The sequence below is a fragment of the Schistocerca serialis genome, chromosome 5 (assembly GCF_023864345.2).
Source record: "Schistocerca serialis cubense isolate TAMUIC-IGC-003099 chromosome 5, iqSchSeri2.2, whole genome shotgun sequence".
Classification (NCBI taxonomy): domain Eukaryota; kingdom Metazoa; phylum Arthropoda; class Insecta; order Orthoptera; family Acrididae; genus Schistocerca; species Schistocerca serialis.
In genome coordinates this window covers 287,928,988-287,950,093 of record NC_064642.1, presented here as the reverse complement: position 1 = coordinate 287,950,093, position 21,106 = coordinate 287,928,988, and the positions used below count along the sequence as shown (strand labels likewise).

The 21,106-nt window shown below is 36.6% G+C and overlaps 1 protein-coding gene across 2 annotated transcripts in view; it reads left to right on the top strand.

Moving 5' to 3' along the window:
• LOC126480903 (integrin alpha-4-like) overlaps nucleotides 1–16,336 on the top strand; it is a 582,211-nt gene extending 565,875 nt beyond the window's left edge. For both annotated transcript variants that reach the window (XM_050104300.1, XM_050104298.1), the window contains exon 24: nucleotides 15,879–16,336. In XM_050104300.1, the coding sequence (XP_049960257.1) occupies nucleotides 15,879–15,980 (102 nt within the window). In that variant the 3' untranslated portion in view covers nucleotides 15,981–16,336. The remainder of the gene's footprint in view (nucleotides 1–15,878) is intronic.
• Nucleotides 16,337–21,106: the final 4,770 nt, after the last annotated feature.

The window sequence follows — 21,106 nt, the reverse complement described above, 5'->3', positions numbered from 1 at the left end:
CTACTACTCTGGGTTTTTCCTAACCCTGAACTTCTAGCTTCAATAGGTGTACACTAGATTTATAGAGCTGTAATATCTGTCAAAATAGATGTTGCTCCATCAGAATTTTCTTTATGAAGCAAATCACAACCTTTCCAGATCCTCCAATTCTGTGGGAAGAAAGGTGTAACTTTCCTTTTGTCTAGTCTCATATTGATGGAAGAAGTAGTTGCATCAAAAAGTTGTAGGTTTCTCTTTATGAAAATAAGGATCTCATATATCAGTGATACTATGTAAGATGTACATGACACACACAAGACCATACAGTCAACTCAGTATGCTGACTACAAGGCACATCCACCAGCATATTTTTATTTACTAATACACCCAGAAATTTTATACAGTTTGGCAGAGTACAACTTTTTATCTGTATGATTATTTCACTTATACATAGTGATGATTGTTTTGTGATGAAATGTGCAATTTCTGTTTTTGCTAAATTTAATTTCAAATTATTATTTTTGAGCTGCTTCCACAAGTGTTTGCTCAATACAGCAGATTAAGTCTTTATCAGAAAACTCTCACTCATGAGTATATTGCATAAAGTATCATATCTGACTGAACGTGGTGGAGTAGATCACCATTGTAACACAAAAATAATAGTGTGGAGCACCCACTTGTGTGTTTTTCAAACCAGACACCGAATTTGTTGCCACTGCTATTAACAGGTACTGTAGATTCAATAACAATGGAGTATTTCAAGCAGCTTTACCGACACCAAGATGTAGAAAGCCACTGTGAATTATGTATTACATTCAGACTGTTTAATATGCATAAAAGTGAAAGATAGCTTTTTTAATCATTTAAACTATTGTTGGAAATATGGACATGTGGCAGAGAAATGGAATATAATATATATAAGAATGGAATTGAAATTTAAAGTGCAAGTAAGAGGAGTATAATGTTGCAATGCATAACATATAAAATATACACTAAGATAATACAGGGAAGAGTTACCATATTAACAGAAGCAGTTATAAATTACAATTGAAACAGGAGATCATACATAGATTGTGTTTTCAACAAAACAAACTCAATAGAAAATCAATGAATATTTACTTACATTACAGTAATATTAGAGAAGGAAAGTTGCTACTCACTATATAGCAGAGATGCTGAGACGTGATAGGCACAACAAAAAGATTCACACAATTATAGCTTTTGACCATTAAGGCCTTAGTTAGCAATAGACACGCATAAACATACACACTCATACAAATGCAACTTGCACACACGTCTGCAGTGTCAGACAATTGAAACCACACTACGAGCAACAGCACCAGTGCATGGTGAGTGTGGCAACTGGTTGCAGGTAAGGAGGAGGCTGGGATGGGAGGGGAATGGATAGTATGGTGGGGATGGAGGACAGTGAAGTGCTGTAGTTTAGATGGAGGGCAGGAGAGAAGTTGGGGGAGCGTGAGGAGGGGGGGGGGGGGGGGGGGAAGTAGCAAAAAGAAGAGAAATTAAAAGACTGAGTGTGATGGTGAAATGACGGCTGTGTAGTGCTGGAATGTGAACAGGAAGGAGGATGGATGGGTGACGACAGTAACTAACAAAGTTTGAGGCCAGGAGCCTTACGGGAACATAGGATGTACTGCAGGGAAAGTTCCCACCTGCACAATTCAGAAAAGCTGGTGTTGGCGGGAAGGATCCATATGGCACAGGCTGTGAAGCAGTCATTGAGATGAGGGATATCATGTTTGGCAGCGTGTTCAGCAACAGGGTGGTCCACTTGTTTTTTGGCCACAGTTTGTTGGTGGCCGTTCATCTGGACAGACAGCTTGTTGTTTGTCATGCCTACGTAGAATGCAGCACAATGGTAGCAGCTTAGCTTAGCTTCACCTCAGAATATCACTGTCCACCACCTCTATAACAACCTCCAAACCTCCACCATGTCCCCTCATAGCTGACAAACCCTGCGTTGCAGACCTATTACTCTTCCCCACCCTCCAAAACTCCCTCCCACCACCATACAGAACCCAGAACCTAAACAGACCCGCAACACAGTCATGAACCTTTCCTCCAGAAGCCTTAGTCCCACAGAAATATCAATCGTTTTCAAAGGTCTCACCTTTTGCCCCTATCCCAAATTCAATCATTCAGGACTTGTGTAAGACCTAATCTCTTTCTCCCAGTCCCTACAATGGAAACACTTTTTCCCCACCAACCTGACCAATCAGGCCCAACCAAAGACCAATACTGAACCTTACCTAACTCAGTTCGCTCCTCTATTCAACTGTGATCCACCCCCACTGCCTCCAAACCACTGCCTTTTAACTTTCCAGAATTTCTTAACCTCGAACCTTGCCTCACCATCATTCCACAAATCCCTCAAAATGCAAACTACCCTCACATCTGCAGAAGGAACTGCAGTCCACCATCTGAAAACTGATCCCAAACTTATAATCCTACCTGCACAAAAAGGTTCCACCTCCATTGTTTTTAAACGCAAGGGTTACCTGGTGGAAGGACTGTGTCAGCTGTCAGATACTTCCACCTACAAACCTCGCCACAGTGACCCTATTCCTTGTACAAAAACAAATCTCCCATGCCTTATCTTTCTAGTCTCCCACCACCTCCCAAAGTCCCACAGTCTGGCCACAGAGGAGCATTTCCCTCATAACTCAGTACCATCTGGAACTGCAGCAACTGAATTACATTCTCCACCAGGATTTTGATTAGCTTTCATCGTGTCCTGAAATGAGAAGTGCCCTGCCCCCTATCCTTCCCACCCCTCCTAAAGTGGTATTCTGCCATCCACCAAACCTACACAGTATACTTGTCCATCCTTACACAACCCCTGCTCCCAGTCTCTTACCTCATGGCTCATAACCCTGTAATAGACCCAGATGCAAGACCTGTCTCATACATCCTCCTACCATCACCTACTCCAGTCTGGTCACTAACATCGCCTATCTCATCAATGGCATGGCTACCGGTGAAACCAGTCATGTGATTTAAAGCTAAGCATTGTATGTAGGTATGACAAAAATGGCCACCGACAAACTGTGGACAAAAAACGAGTGGACCACCCTGTTGCTGAACATGCTACCAAACATGATATCCCTCATCTCAATGACTGCTTCACAGCCTGTGCCATATGGATCCCTCCCACCAACACCAACTTTTCTGAGTTGAACAGGTGGGAACTTTCCCCGCAAAACATCCTACGTTCCCATAACCCTCCTGGCCTTAACCTTTGTTGGTCACTGTCCTCACCCATCCAGCTCCCTCCCTGTTCCCATTCCAGCTCTACACAGCCGTCATTTCACCACCACACTCATTCTTTTAATATCTTTTTATTTCTCTCCTTTCTACTACCTAACCCCCCCCCCCCCCACCCCACCTTCTCTCATGCCCTCAGTCTAAACTGCAGCACTTCACTGTCTGCTACCCCCACAATACTATCCCTCCCCCCTCCCTGCCCCTGCCTCCTCCTTACCACTACCCAGTTGCCACTCCCATCATGCACTGGTGCTGCTGCTCACAGTGTGGTTTCAGTTGTCTGAGACTGCAGACGTGTGTGCCAGTTGCATTTGCGTGTGTGTGTGTGTGTGTGTGTGTGTGTGTGTGTGTGTGTGTGTGTGTGTGTGTTGCTGACAAAGGCCTTAATGGCCCAAAGCTATAATTGTGTGAATCTTTTTGTTGTGCCTGTCATGACTCAGCAGTCATGACTATATAGTGAGTAGCAACTTTCCTTCTCTAATATTGTTACATTCCATCCTGGATTTTCCTTTGTTTACTTACATTACAAGTGTTATGGTAAAGCAACCAAATTACTTCAAGTATTACTGGATGGGTAAAAGTAATACAAAGTATTTATGATGGAAATTAATTTAAAGTTTTAAACTGATCGATGCAAGCTGAAATACTCCAAGGACTTACACAATTGTGCCTTCTAACATCTGCCATATTTTGAGTACACAAGACCACTAAAAAAAATTGCTCTCCACACTGGTTAATTTAAGCTGCAACAGAAATTAGTCAATAAAGCAGGCTATACTTGCTTCTGAATGTAGGCATGAATATAATGTAAATATACTTACATCAAAAGCAAAAGTGGTGGAATTAGAAGATGTGAATGAGTTAGAGACAAAATAGTCACTGATAAATAAATAAATAAATAAATAAATGACAAACCAACAGAGCCTGCAAAGCGTGACACACTGGTTCTAGGGCTGAAGAGTATTTACTTACCTCTACAGAAAAATATTTGCTTTGTAGTAAGTGCAAGCATATTACAATGGGTATGCCATCTGGTTTGGTAAGCTATTGCCATCCTGAGGGAAATTATCTAACTGGCTCATAATTTTTTATAAAGTTATGTAAAAAAATTTGATTTCTTTTATGTATTTTATAGCCATTGACTTTCACACAAGTTTAAAATATTTGGTAATAAATCACTTCTGATTGAACATCCCCAAAGAGATGTAATTGTGATTATCACTTATCTACTACATTTAAAATATTTCTTGGTGATAACTCATGTAGGTCATGCACAATTAGATTGAGGTGATGTAAGGAATAATGCAAAAACTTTACTTTTCGATAGTTATGTTTAGTTTCTGCTTGCACACCTTCTCCTTTTCCTGCTATCAAAGAGCAACCATCATACACTTGCCCAACTAAAGTTACCATATTCAGTTAAAAACTTGAAAAGATTTATTAATTTTGACAGATAACATTTCAGATTGGCAAAACATCCCAAAATGTTTTGCTCATACATGTTTTTGAATTAACCTGCACAGACAGCCAAGTGCAGCCCCAGATTGAATAAGCTTCACTGATGCATAATGGGGGCCAGTGTCCAGGCCAGCCTGGTGTGGTTTTTAGACAGCTTTCAACATCCTCTGAGATGAATTCTGGGCTGGTTCCCACATCTCACTTCAGTTACACAAGTCACACATGCTCTGAAAAATGTTGTTACATTTAACCATGAGATGTACACTAGATGCGGACAGAAGGAGTGCATAGATTCCTCTCCAGGGGCGGAGAACGGGGCGTGGGGGATGGCGGGGGGGGGGGGGGGGGGGGGGGGGGGTTTGGAGCTAGCAGCAGCTTTAAAATGCCTTCAGGACTGGCAACCCCACCATAGTAATAGGTTGTTTCTCTGTGGAAGTGGATATGTACCATACATGTCCTCACCTGGCATTGGCTGGATATAAGGAACCAGAGGCGGGCTGGATGGATGTATTTCTGAAGTAATGTGTTCAGGAACTCATACTTCCAGAAATGATTGCTCCATACTTGTAAATTTGGTTGTTTCTTCAGCCAGTAGTAATGCCAGCAACCAGTATGAAGCCTCCAATGTTACCACAAATATAAATTATTTCATTCTAGGACAACAGTATTTCACATTTTTGTTGTTCGTTTCCAAGTGATACCAGAAAGTTTCATCCCTTCTTACAAAATTACTCCCCCATTTCAGTTCTGAAAATTTTGGAAATTTTCAATTGTACTTGATTCATCCCAAAGAGTAACTGAGAAGAAAAGTTATTGATGAAATGACAATACTATTTTTCTTTTCTCTTCAATGGTAGTATCAGCAGCATTATGGACCTGAAGATTTATTGGTAACTGCTTACCCATTCAACTCAAAAGACACTTCAGAGAGCTATGCAGTACTAGGATGTTGTAGTAGACTCCAGGAATGATGTGTGTTTCTTCATTTTGCATGCTTTTTTGTTGAATGCAGTTCTGGATTTCAATTTTGTTTAAAAAGTGTGATATTAACCAGAAGGGATAAGGGGTGACAAATGACACACTGACAAGGACCATACATGGCAATTGGGCCACAGGCTGGACATATTGATCTTAAATATAGGGAGTTCCACACATAAGAGTAGTTAGGTTTCTTTTCTTTATCCTTTTGAAAGATGCTTTCAGTTTCCATAATGTTTAGGTATAGTTCACCAAAACAAAAACTTCTCAGCAGATGTTTCTTGTTAGACAAAGCGTTACCAGTACTGTTATAGTGTCACTATTAAACACATCACTTTGCAAATGGCCATTGTACTGTGCTTTGATCAGAATACTTTTGGACTCACTTTTGAACAGAATAAAAGCAGAGTTGTCATGTCTAATGTGGTACCAAAGCATTAATCTTATGTATCATTGGCTTGCTTAAAGTGATAAGTTTTTCATTGTATGAAATTGGAACTTCAGAGTCAGAGTCTTCTGAGAGATGGTTTCATTTTAGTTTTAATTTCTGTAATACATTTTAGGGTGCTTCACCAAAAGTTTATGTAAATGCATTTTTTTAAAAATGTTATCTAACTTTTAAACCACTGGAAACTTCAGTTCCATCACAAGTAACATATTAATATGTTTATGGCTTATCTGATACTGAATTTTATAATAATTCTACATTTTCCAATGTAATAAATATGCAATATAAATTAATCAGTGTAAGACTGTTTAACTCTTATATATCTGTATGATACAAAGAAGCCTGCCTTACCATAGAAGCAGTTACATTGTTATCAACTGCAGACTGTGCCACTAGTATAGTATTATGACTACTACAGCAGCATGTGGACTGAAAGTGCAGTGACTGATGCACAACACAGAAAATTGTACCATTCCCTGAAGTACTACATTGGACAGGATGCCGTTCAAATTGAAGTGTATGAAAATGAGAAATTTCAAAGTTCTGAGGCTGAATGCCGAATGAATGGCTGCTATAGCTGAGAGACCCAGAGAGACTGGTTGTGTGTCTTCCATGTGTATTAAACCCCACTACTTTCCTTATAGCTATTAACCCTACAATAATTTAGAAAAGAGTTTAGCTTGAAAATAATACCTGAGAAGGTCTGCCCCACTGGAAAACGTGAATTTTGGAGGTAGCACATTTCATGATCTGTTTGCATAACAGACATCTGAAATAAGGAATTAAACAACAAACTCATAAATTATCCTATATCTGTAAAAAAAAAACTGATGATGTATTGAATCTCTAATGCATTTCAAATTTGAATTTTGGATTTCTTTAATATGGAAGAAGAAATTTTATGATAATTTCAACAATTTTTCTAGTGATATACAGACATGTATCCAGAGATTAATTATCAGGTAAAGAAAGAGCTGCTACTTGCAATGGTGTCAATCTTGAACAGAATATTTTCAAAGAAGGGGGAAACTTTATCAAAACAAAAAAGAATTTAACAAAAATTTTCCCTCTAAATCACCATAACATAAATGGCTTCAGCTACAGACGACAAATGAATCGCAGTACAACAACTATGGTGTGATTTGCAAATTAAACCAATTGTACTGTGCAATGTGCATGACCACACAAGTTTGGCATTCAACAGTTGTGGCACTGTTAGCTACGTGAACCATCCACTTCAACATGGTCGTACTACATCATGTGTGAAAAATTGGTGTTTAATTTCCCTGAGGGCAAAAATCACATAAAAGCAACACTGAAACCAGTTTTTAATTGTCCTGAGGCAATAAGATGCATAAAAAGAAACAGTGAAGTTGGTTTTTAATTGTTTTGAGTCTGGTGCAAGGCATGTTTAATATGCTGTCCACCCTTTTCTGCAACAAATTGTATTGTTCTACATGTGCTCAACATTCACACTTTCTTTTATTGCAACACTTGATAGCAATCATCTTCTCACTTGACATAAACTCAGTTTTCCTTTAGTCAATTTTCAACTTCTTCTGTAGTTTTGGCATGTTTCATCTATTCCTAAGAACACTGGCACATGTGGTTGGTCTGGAGTTGTGAAGCCAGAGAAACTGGCCTGGGCTGGAATGCCAGTTGTCAACATATGGTGTGCATCCCTGTTCCAAATACAGTCTCATAACTGCTGGCAGAAGTTGAACTTGAGAAATTGCATGTTCCACAACAGATCATAGTATTTCAGTCGTCACATTCAGAATGCATTGCGCAATGTGTCCTTTCAATTTGGATATGTTTGTAATTGGAACACTGAACACAGCATCTTTCAGATAATCAAACAACCAGAAGTGACACAGATTAACATCAAATGATCTGGGTAGCCAGGCTGTAAGGAAGTGATGGCTGATAATTCTAACATTTCCGAAATGCCTCTGCAGTAGCTGCTTCACTGGCTGTGCAATGGCAAGAGGAGTGCCATCTTGCATAAAATTTATCCTACCCACACAACCATGCTGTTGAAGTGTTGGAACGATGTTGGTGTGAAAAAGATTCTCATAGTATTTGCCAGTGACAGTAAATGTAACACAACCCACAGGATCCATCTCCTTAAAAAAATGTCAACCTGTGATAAAACAATGCTATCAACGTTAACTACTATAAGGAAACACATTTCAACACATTTCAAATAAGGTGAAAAAACAATATATCACTGCTGCAATAAGAATATAAAAAGGGCACAGAGGGCATGTAGTTTTCATTTTCCTCTCTGTCATACATGTGCCTCAAGTGCTGTTAGTCTGAAAAAATAAATATCTTTTATAAACCAATAGAAATAAAGTATGGTACTTCTTTGCAGAGATTGTAGAAGGAACATAAAGAGAACAGCTGACCTGTGCACACAAATATATCCTGACAGACAGTGTCCAACAAGAATGACAATTCAGCAAATGTACAAAACAATTATTGTTGAAATGGCGCTGGAACACTACACAGAAATTAAGTAGCATGCCTGAAATGAGTGTAGCAGAGAAATTGTTAGTGTCTCTAAAGTGTTGAACACATTTTGCAGGCAAACAGCTCAACAGCTTCCATCTGTATCACGCATAATTTCAGCAGTAGATTAACCAGCCGGAAGACATGAAAGGATTTGGCCTGCACATTTGTGTGATTTGATGTCACTGGAGTGAACTCAGAGATGTAGTCTGTGCACAAGTCCAATCCCTTCAGGAAAATCCACGGTTTCATGTTTTGATATGTAAACTGTAAAATATGGTGTCCCTCAAGGATCAATTTTAGGCCCTATTACAATGTAAATCCCACTGTCTCAACTATACAAATAGTTGGAAATAGTATTGAAATGGTACTAAATTCCTTGGAATATCTATCTCTGACACACTAAGCTGGAAAGGGCACACTGACAGATTAGCTACCAAGCTAAGTAAAGTATGTTTTTTGCTTCTGTCAGTCAGGGAAGTGACACATATAAAAATCCTAATGTCAGCATACCATGCTCTTTCTCACTCAAACCTAACATATGGCCTCATATTCTGAATCCAATAAAATATTCAATCTCCTAAAGGAAACTATCAGGATAATGTTATTTAAAAAGCAGAGAGGCTCATGTAAGCAACTATTCCAAAAAATAGGTATTCTTCCACTTCCATGCAAGTACATATTGGAGATACTAAGTTTTACGAAGCTAAATATTGGCAGCCTGAAGCAGAATCTGGACTATCATCAGCGTAATACTAGAGCAAAATACTTGGTTACACAGTTTCCTCATTCCACCAAATTATATGGTGATAGTGTTAAACACATGGGGATTAAACCATATAATCATCTACCGTCAAACATGAGAAACATTAACAACCCAGAACATTTTAAAATACAGCTTAAATCAACATTATTAAAATACTCTTTTTATAACTTACATGAATATTTTGAATGTGATTTTTCTGTGTAATATATTTGTGCCCTTATGTTTCTGTACCATATTTTATCTTCAAAATGTAAATTTCAATAAGGCCTAATAGACTATTAAAAATTGATCTACTTGTATGTACTCATTATATTTATCTAGTAAATCTTAACTATTGTTTAAATTATGTAATGCTTATCTGTACTTAATTTGATTTTAAATGTATCCTCAAATTTTAATTTTAATTAGAGCTAGTTCACCTTAATTTTAAACTACTTGTGAGTATAATAATGCTATATCTTGTAATCTTTAACTACCATACAACTGTGTAAGTCTAGGTGTATTTAATTTGGTGTTATGTATTTTTAAATGTTTAACTACTATAATGACATGTCCCATATCATGTAGAGCTCTCTGTACATGAAATGATTCAGTGGGTCAATAAAGAATGAATGAAGGAATGAAGTCAAGAGTATTTAAAACATGTTATTGTTGCAACATATGCAGTGATGTCAAACGAATCTCTTTAGCCTGTCCAGAAACCCCTGCACCAGCAACTGCAAATGTACCACACTGCAGACAGCAGATGTTTCCAGCACTTGATGAAATAAATGGAATTTTGAGGAAGTGTTAATGATCAGTTTTGTTTGTGATTTCCTTTTTGTTAGTGTTTCTGATGAAATTTTACAATGTGTGTATCTTGGTACTAAACTCATCCTGCAAAGTTATTATTTAACAGTTTTAAACCTCAGTTTCCTGTTTTACAAGTTTATGCTATTTTTGATGTGGAGCTTCCTTGAAAAAGGGTGGAACTGTTACTGTAGTTAACTGGTGAACTGTCCTTGGATACCATGTCATTTCATTTTCAGTTGGTGTTTCAGCCCAACCACATATAGCCTAGTGAGATTAATATCAGTTGTAAAGTGACCTTTTCTCCACTATTTTGCTTTTGTACTTAGACTCTCTTAACTTGTCAAGCTTTAGCATCTAGTGAGCCTGATAGAACAGTTCCATACAATGACCTGAAATTTTGCATAAGACAACCATTAGTTTCACGTTAAAATCAGATAATTCCTGTGTCATAAATATTACAATTTTTCCAAAACTACTAAATGCCAATGAATTAGTCTCTCCTAATACTTTGATAAGAGCTGCAGAAATTGAGGACCCTTTTCACAAAACAACAACAAAATTGGAAAAAATTAATTGTATATGTATTTGCTTACTTCTAAATGAGTCTAATCCATTGCAAAAAAAGGATTTTGTAAAAACTTACTACCTGCCTATTTAACCATGCACACAAAACTGTGAAATTTTCCAAACCTGATATCTAAGTTACATGCTCCCTGATTTGATTTGATTTTAACAGGGAAGCTAAAACAGCTTAGGTCCAAACTGCCACTGCATGCACCAAAACTAAGTTTAGTGTGGTATCGCTCCCTGTCTATCTAGTAAAGTCAACCGGTGCCCTTCAACAGTGCAAGGAGCCCCTCCACCAGTTTTTTATTAGACACAATTTCTTCTGGTCTAGTTGCCCTGAGGATTCTATATCTTTTACTCTCTAATGCCATGCAGTTTCTTTACCCTCATCACAGATCCTACATTTAGGGTCCTCTTCTGTTATACCCATTGTGTGTAGGTGTTTTTTGAAATTCGCATGGCCGGTCATCAGTCCAGTCATGAGTTTGATCTCTTTCCTGTTCAATCCCAGGATTACAGGGCTTCTTTTAAAACATGGTTTTCACAGCCCACAGCTCGTGGTCTCGCGGTAGCATTCTAGTTTCCCGAGCATGGGGTCCCAGGTTCGATTCCCTATGGGGTCAAGGGTTTTCACCTGCCCTGAGATGACTAGGTGTTGTTGCGTCGTCTTCATAATCATCATTCAACCCCATTATGGTCAGAGGAAGGCAATGGCAAACCATCACCACTAGGACCTTGCTTAGTACAGCGATCCGGGTCTCCTGCTTCATCCCCTACACTCTGTCAAGGAGTGTGGGACTTCATCATCATCATTGGGCATCATTACCTTACCATGTTTTTGTCTGTGGACCTTGGTCCAATATCATACATACTGTTTCCTAAGCCAGTTCCATTGTTCTAATTTAATCATAGCCTTGGTGATTGTCAGGACAGATTTTCGTCCAATAACTGGAGTTGTTGCCCCCATCTTAGCCAATCTGTTGGCTTGTTCATTGCCACAGATCCCTGAGCGGCCAGAGACCCACACTAGGTTTACACTATTGCTTCCCCCTAGCTCCACCAGAGCCCTGTTGCATTCTGCAACAATCTTAGATCTTGTTGCAGGAGCTGCCAATGATTTCAGAGCTGCCTGGCTGTCTAAATAGATGTAGATGCTGTGGTCCTTGTAGCATCTATGCATATTCTCCTTCACACATGCCTTGATTGCAGTAATTTCAGCTTGGAAGACAGAGACCAGTTTTCCTAGAGAGATGACACCCCACAGTCTTCGCTGAACCCTGCACACCCCTGCCACAATACCTTGGTCTATTTTCGACACATCAGTGAACCAAATGATGTCTCCTGTATGGTGTTGAACTGTTTTTTTCCCACTGCTCCCTTCCGCCAATTATTATATTGTAAGGCTTGACAAAGCAGTTGGGAGTTATTATATAGTCGGCAGGCATTTCCCCAGCCATTCCTATATTTACCTCACTCACTACATCTCCTCTGATAGGATATTTGATATCATTAAAAAGGAGTTGAAAAGACCTGAAACCATAACCTTATCATTACACTATCATGATGTTCTGAGCCACCTTGGTAATGTACAGTTCTGAGCAAGGAGTGACATGTCTATGCTTTCAAGACCACTGCTAATAGATTAATAAAAGAGATGCATTATTCAAAATGTTTGGCAGCAGAGTTATAATTTATAAAAGAAACAAAGAAAGATGATGCCATCTGCAAAGTTGAAACAACATACTTTTCCTCCTCAATCATTGTTGATGTGAAGAAAACTACCACAGATTGTTTCAAGGACGTGGATCAGTGAGCTTTAATAAAACAAAGAAACCATGTGTATATCAAAAAAGCTGGTGATGTAAGGAAACTAAAGATCTTTTTTTGATATATCACCAGGAGAAGGTCGAAAATTTTATTGGAAGGCCCTAGAGTGTTGTGATGAACATCACAATGAAAACAATGAAGTGCAATATCTTAATAAAATAATATATTAAAATACTATTTGTTCAGTAGGTTAACAGTCCGCCCCCGGTAGCTGAGTGGTCAGCGCGATAGACTGTCCATCATAAGGGCCCGCGTTCGATTCCCGGCTAGGTCAGAGATTTTCTCCTCTCAGGGACTGGGTGTTGTGTTGTCCTAATCATCATCATTTCATCCCCATTGACACACAAGTTGCTGAAGTGGCGTCAAATCGAAAGACTTGCACCAGATGAGTAGTCTACCCAACGGGAGGCCCTCGTCACACGCCAATAAATAAATAAAAAGCAGGTTAACGTAAACTAGAACATTACTGCTACTAAATAATTAGTCTATAGAAGTTCAGTTAGGGAAAAAAGTCATGATTTTAACATGTTTTTTATTCACAGCTGAAAGCTAAAGAAATGTTTTCCCATAGTTGTTTTGTGTACCTATTTGTGAATTGTGTATTTGTTTGTGAAACTTAATTTTGTAAGGCATCAGCAACATATACTGATAAAGAAATTCACTAAAACATGTTTCCTGAATTTTTTTTTTTTTTTTTTTATAAGTGGACCTTTGTAAAGATGGTCCTCAAGTACTGTATTTGCATTTGAAAAAGCAAAGTTGATACTGTCATCTCTGTAATTAATATAGCTATGAAGATAGACTATACATCATTTAGTGAGGACTTTTTCACAATTAATTTGGCTGAAAACACTTCAGGAAATATATGGTTGTGGTAGCATAAATTCTCTGACTCAGTAAAAGGAGGATTGCTGCCCCATGACACAGTGAGAGTTAGTATGCTGTATATGCTCATAATGTTTACATAAGTTATTTATATTGTGCTTACCAATAAATAGTGTGGAAATTGTATCTCTGTTCTATTTCACTATTCTACTATCTCACTGCCACTACCCCATTTCTCACAAGGTTAACACTTTGGCTGAATACCCCATATTTTGAACGCATATTCAGTTTCTTACAAATGTGATAACTTCTCTCTAACCCATATTAGATTAATCTGAGTACTGTATTAGCATGTACCCAATTACATTCAGATTTTTTTCTCTTTTATTAAACAGTTTTCAAAATTTCATATTCCACAAGTTTGTTAGAAGCTTTAAAATTCAATTAGATATTATTTACTTTATTCGGTTGTGCTCTATATTTGAAACAAGCAAATTAATTTAACAGAGGTAATCTTCTAGCTCTTTGGTTTGGTACTTTGGGTGTGAATTTTGATTTTAAGCTAAAAAAAATTATCTCTCTGATCCTAATGACTACAGGTATTTGTGTTCATCTGACTGCAAGCCTCCCGCCCTTTCACCTCTTTCAACTAACTTCCCTAAATCATATTCACTGCTTCCATTCCTATACACCACAAATAGTATATCATGATAATTTCTACTTTCATGGCTGATCATAGCACAGTGACCTACATTTGTGAACCCAGTAATTATTTTTACTACTTTCAAATCCAATGTCAATTATTGTCAGGTCTTCATGTTGAAATCTTTATACAATCTTTTGAAAACTATCCTGTGATTAGAATTGAATATATGAAGGCAACATTATTTGTTAGCATGAGTTCATTTTTACATGCTCCATAGACTCACTCTCCTCCCACAATGGCAACATGGCAATAGGAACCTTCTGTATACATTCGCAAAAGATACTTAAATGAAATTTGGTTTTCTGTAACTCAGGTCACTAACAAAACATTTGAGATGAAGTTACCCTAATCCTATTTTCTCCTTGTTAGTTCATTCAGCATGATTGTTTTAATCTGTTTATAAATATGGTAGTTTGAATTTCAAGTTCTATAACTATTCTTGAAGATCACATAATGTATTCTCCTCCTCAATGATTCTTCTGTATCCCATGAATATTTCTATCTTCCATGGAAAAACTTGGAGAGAACCAAATTCTGTTTGCTCCAGATATACCACAGTTTCAATCAGCAGAAAAAATCCTAATTTGGATATATCTGATCAACAAGTACATTTGACAAAATAATTGTCTATTTGTATTAAATGCTGCAGAATAAACATAATAAAATGTGGAAATGTGTGACAATAAACACATTGTATTATTAATATCAGACACAAAATGTGCAGCTAAATGTAAATTTAAAACATTTAGCTAATCCCAGTTTTATAACACTTTGAATATTTAAAATGCTAATGAACATTAAAGTTTACTTGGTGTTACCTTTTGTTTGTTCTCTAAGGACCTTGGTGTCAAAGTAATATTAAACTCCAACATTTTTTAAATATTTACTCTATACTTCCCTTGCAAATAATGTAAAGTAGGTAGCAGACTCACGAGAAAATTAAGACTTTCTAATTAATTCATCTAAGATTTGACTGGTTTAGTACACACATTATGGATTCACCTGTACAACAATTTTCTCCAACACATTTTTGTATCTGGTGTGTTCTAAGGACAATGTTTCGAAAGGAAAAAGATATTCTGACTATAATGGCAAATTGTGGTCATACACAACAGAAATTGTTCCCAGAATTTTGCCACAAGAATATCTGAAACTCAGATTGCTCCGTGTCAAAGTAATATTAAACTCCAACATTTTTTTAATATTTACTCTATACTTCCCTTGCAAATAATGTAAAGTAGGTAGCAGACTCACGAGAAAATTAAGACTTTCTAATTAATTCATCTAAGATTTGACTGGTTTAGTACACACGTTATGGATTCACCTGTACAACAATTTTCTCCAACACATTTTTGTATCTGGTGTGTTCTAAGGACAATGTTTCAAAAGGAAAAAGATATTCTGACTATAATGGCAAATTGTGGTCATACACAACAGAAATTGTTCCCAGAATTTTGCCACAAGAATATCTGAAACTCAGATTGCTCCATTCTATGATAATATAATATGATGCCGCAAAAAATCTTATGATTTGCTGTAGTTAATGAGACACTGGATCTTTGGAAATTGTTTATTTAATGCAGCATAATGTCACAAAAGCTACTTTTACTGGAAATGGGCTACCATATTTTATTAAATGCTATTTTGTTGATATCCATTTTATTTATTACATGATCTACCACACATCATAAAAGTTTTATAAAATATGAAACAGTATTCTTCATTTTTTTCAGATTGCAGAAGACTTTTACTATGAGAAGAAGACTGATGCAATCCCTTCACAACAGCTGACAGAAACAAATGGCTCAGCAGAAGAAATACTTGAATCGAATTGAAATCAATAATTTATGCATGACACATATGGAGTATCAAATTATCTGATGAATAAACAGATCTTAGGCTACAACCACATTCATGTTTCTGCTGAAACAATGGAAAGGGAAAAACAAGACAGGCAAGAAAAAATGTTGATTATGAAATTTGTATAATGGTTCATCATGACAAAGAATGAAAACTTATTCAATGATTTCTATTATCTGCAGATGAAAGTGTCACAATGATTATAAGAGTAGTTCAAATGTGATGTTGAAGATCACGGTGGCTGTTATTGAGCCTTTAGGGAATATTATTTATATGTAAAAATAAATTATTGTAAATATTTATTGCATTTATAAAACATCCTGAAAAACAATGAGATAATCTTTCATTCTTTTTTTACCTGTTTTCATGTTGTTGTTTTTTTTATCTCAAAATATACCTTTACAGGTTATAGGCATTAATCTGAGGTCTGAATTACTCATTTGGTTGCAGTAACTATTTTTTCAACACCTATGTGATTTAATAGTATTATTTTTAGACAATCCAATCTATACACAACCTTTATCAACGTATACATATCTTAGTCTGTAATGCAAATTAATATGAGCTAGTGTACTCAACTTGAGACAGTGATTGACAATATCAGGAGCAATTTTAAATTGATCACATCATCTTTGGCAAAAATGAATAGTAACTTCAGATGTATTATGAAAAATGGACATACAACTAGGAAGGAGGACAACAATAATGTTCTTGTTCCCAAGTTGCTTTGATAAAACTTACCCTCACTGCATCATTTAATACTAGTAGATAGCTAATAATGATGGCTTAGCAATGTGAGCCTTATGAACTTTACCTTTATGCCATTTCTTCAGTGGGAGAGTACCCTACTAAGTGTGAAACTTCACTGACCTCTGGCAGCATTGAACCACAAAAAGGACTTAGTAAAGGTCATCAAAATGATGTCAGGAAACAAGTCAAATCATTGAGTTCAGATAAGAAGTGAACAAATCAATAAATCCAAATATACCTCTCTGCTCCCAGTGAAAGAGTTATAAAAACTTGGTGTCCTCTTGCTGTTGTTTATTTATTTATTCGCATTTTTTGCATGTGGGCCATAAAGCTGATGACTTTTGCTAATGTCATACATAGGTTGAGTAGCTTAATATAGATGACACTTACATACAGTAATGGTGCATACATTCAGCTTAATATTCTAATTATATTACATATTACAACAGAGTACAAGTAGATAACAATTCACTGAGTGAATATAAACATTTATTTACTAAGAAGGCTTTTAACTCCCTGTAGTAGAGCTTTGGTTCACAAGTTGTCATAGCATGTGGCAGCTTGTTGAACCACATCTGCCAGTTAATATCAGGACTATTGTCAGTATCATAATTACGTGCATCACTACACTTTTTTACTTTGTTTTTACTATTCAGAAAAAATATAAAAAGTTTATACAAATACAAGGAGTATACTGTTAAATATTTATGTTGGGTTTCATGACAGGACTCTCTGGACTTAAGTCCATGCATAAACCTAATAGCTCTTTCCTATAATACATCCGTGCAAACCCACAGTTGAATACCATAATGGAGAAATTGATAACAGTTCCATGGTAAACAATTTTTAGTGCTTCAGTTGGAAATATTTTTGCCGGTTGATTTACCAGATACAAGCTACTGCTAATTTTCTCACATACAGAAGTAACATGGTTTACCCAACAAAGATTTTTTGTTCAGATTGACACCAAGAAGTTTAATGTTATCTATTTCTGCTGATGTAATACCACAAATATTGTATATTTCAGCCTCATGAGAAACAGTTGTTTTAAATGTTAGTAGCTGGGATTTACTGATGATGGTGTTTAGACCCTGGTGTAGAAAATATATGTGGGAGCAAAAGAAAACTGAAAAAAATCTGACCATCATATAATAGCTCAGAATATTTTAATCAGTGTGACATTTCCAGTTTATAAATCCACATAATAGTTTGCTCCTATGTTAAAGTATCTGCAAGTTAGTTTTTCTTAGCATCTCTGGAGATGATATCTCATTTTATAAGGGGCAGCCAAATGAGAATAAGCTGAAAGGAAAAAAGTAAGTAAACTGTTTATTTATTTCAAAAATAATCACCATAACTGTTAACACATTTATCTCACTCTGAGACAAGATGGTCAACGTCATCATGGGAAAATGTTCATGGTTGCCTAAGGAACTGTGATTGTACCCAGGCATGCATCTCTTCATCTGAAGCAAATCAACAGCCGTGAATGTCTTCCTTCAGAGCTCCAAAGGAATGAAAATACAGGGGGAGAGATTGGGACTGTATGGACAATTTGTAAGGGTTTCCCAGAGAAACTTTTGGGTGTGTACTTGAAACAATCTCGGCAAGATGTGGACCGGGATGTGTTAGGGCTTCCCGCCAAAACTTTTGCAGCATAGCCAAAACAACCTTGGCAACATGTGGTCCCCATAAAGTCTCAATGAGAGTGCAACTAAATTTAGCAGACCTTTCTGAGTGCTCTGTTCAATTGAGGAGTTTCTTATTAACCCTGTGACAGTTCTACGAAGTTTGTCAGTAAAGTCCTTCTCTTCCTGTATCACAGTGGATCTAATAACTTGGTAATATTACTAATATAGATGACCTTATTCATAATTATTGCTGCACTGCCCTCATCACCAGAGACAATGATAAGTTACCATCCTCATTCAAGTGTTTTATAGCACTGCTATCATCCATAGTTGCATTAGCTTTTGGAGGCCTTGTACATCAGTGCAGGAAAGAAGTTGTCCTCTGCAGACAGGACCAAATGTGGGTTTCAACAAGAAGTCATCTGGCTATGAAATAACAGCTTAGAGAATAATAATAAGTGTATTCCATGAAAGCATATTCACAAATTTTCAAGAATGAGATGCAGAACTAGAATGAAGTATCATCTAGACTTTTCTATGCATTGTGGTCTTCAGTTACACGTCTGTATGGTCTTCCTGCAAGTCCTGAAATGGCATCTTCTGTCCTTCCATTAGGTCAACATCTCAGTCCTCCCTTGTTCCTTGTATTTGAGCAAAGAATGTCTTAGTCCATCAACTGTCCATTATCACTATATGTCTCCTCTTCCAATTCAGTTTCTTCACAGTAACAGTTATGCATTTTGGTTCTTACTGTTCACTGATCCATTAGTTAGAGTCAAATGTTCGCCTCCTCATTGCTCACTGAGCAACTGTTTGTACTCTTCTGTTGATTTATTTTGCTGTCCATCCTGTTGTTGTATTTAATATTGTAAATACAAAACCCAGCAACTAATTCTATTAATTCACTTTTAATTACTAGTATTTTGTTTTTATTTGTTAATAAGGTAATTAACACCCTTGAAATACCGATAGGAGACAAACCATGGCCTCCTATTTAAGCAATGCAATAAATAAGTTGAGAAGCTTGTAGCATCCATACACTGTGATCAGTCAAAGCACTTGACTGTGTAGTCACGTATCTTAGGATCTTGGAAGCAAAAGTTCCAAATGCTGCCAAAGTAAAGTGCAAAAATGTCACTTCTGAGAATGGAAATTACAACTCACTCATCTGTGACAATATTTCTGGTATGGATTTATTAATGAATAAAAGCTTAGAGATAGGCCAGATCAGTAGTAGAAATAAATATTAACATTGAGTGAATAATTTACTCACAGGAAATGAACTTAAATAGTTTTGAAACAAACAAAAGTCCAACTGGACAAACTTTACCACAAAGCCATTTCAGTGCAACATTGTTGTAAGTGATCTACAACTGCAGTCAACACACAACAGCATCGAAGCAAAAGAAAATTTATCTCAGTACTTCTTCAGTGCAAGTATTCAAATAAAATAAAATAATTATTTTTGTATAGAAGAATACTAGGCTGCAGTCCTATTACCATGGAAACTGGTTGTTAGTTAGTTGTTTAGTCATCAATCTTCCAAAGGATCAAAATTTGATAAAATTTTACTAAATTTGGTTACATATATGTGATTGTCATGGAAATTGGAATCTTGGAATTTGAAACTAATCCCCAGGTAACAATAACATACCATAAAGCACACACAGGGATAACATTGTTCCACATTTGAAGAAAGATTCAATCCTGCTCAGCACCCATTCTAAAAAGCATTTCAGAACAGTTTTGATTCTGTGCAAGATTTGACAGCACCTAGCTCATATGATTGAGTTAGTCTGCCACTTGCTGTCTCAGATACTTTCCAATAGCCAAACCTGTAGTACCTGTACTGTTTTTTTAGGGAATACCCACAGTCCAAAAGACATGGAACACTTGTTTGAAATGTCACAAAATTCTTCTAAACGTGTATCAGGTAATAGTCAACAACTTAAGAAAAGAAATATCCAGACAGCACTTGGTAATTCTTATGAGGAACACGTATTAAATGAAAAATTATTGAGGAAAGATATGAAGAAGATTGGGAATCATGCACAAAAATCAAATAGAAAAGCTGGCAACATCTTCTCAGGATGAAAAGGCCCAATTGAAAGTACCGAAAGAATTTAGACAATCACCAAGCACATTGATACATTTGTGGTTGTACTGCCTGAGAACAAACATTACATATGTGTTAATGACAGTTTTAAAGACAGTGTACATGTAAGTACTATGATGGTCTGTCTTAATAATAGGAAATTGCCTGAAAACAAAATGTAATGTTCCTTTTTTTTTACAAGTTGGGAGGATGTAGTTGTATGTGAAAACTCCCAGAACTTTTAAGGTAAAGAGGAATTTTCTCTGTCACAGATTTCTTTGATGATGATGAATATCTGCAAAATATTTTTCAACATACTCTGACTACCAACCCTATTAATTACTTAATTTCTCTCTCTGCTGATATTCAAGACATATACTTCATTCTTCATAATAGCACACTGAGAAAACAGGATACTTAGCTGGTGAAATTTTTCTTCATTGTTTGTCATGGTTCACATCTAGTGGTCTTCTTCCTAGCTTACATGTGGAATATTGACAAAATATTTGGATTTACAGGAGTTCATGGGTTTGATATTGTAGTATCAATTGTAATCATGAACAGGTTTCAGTTTTCACTGTGTAGATATATTATTGAAATTGTTTCATAAATTTTAAATAACATT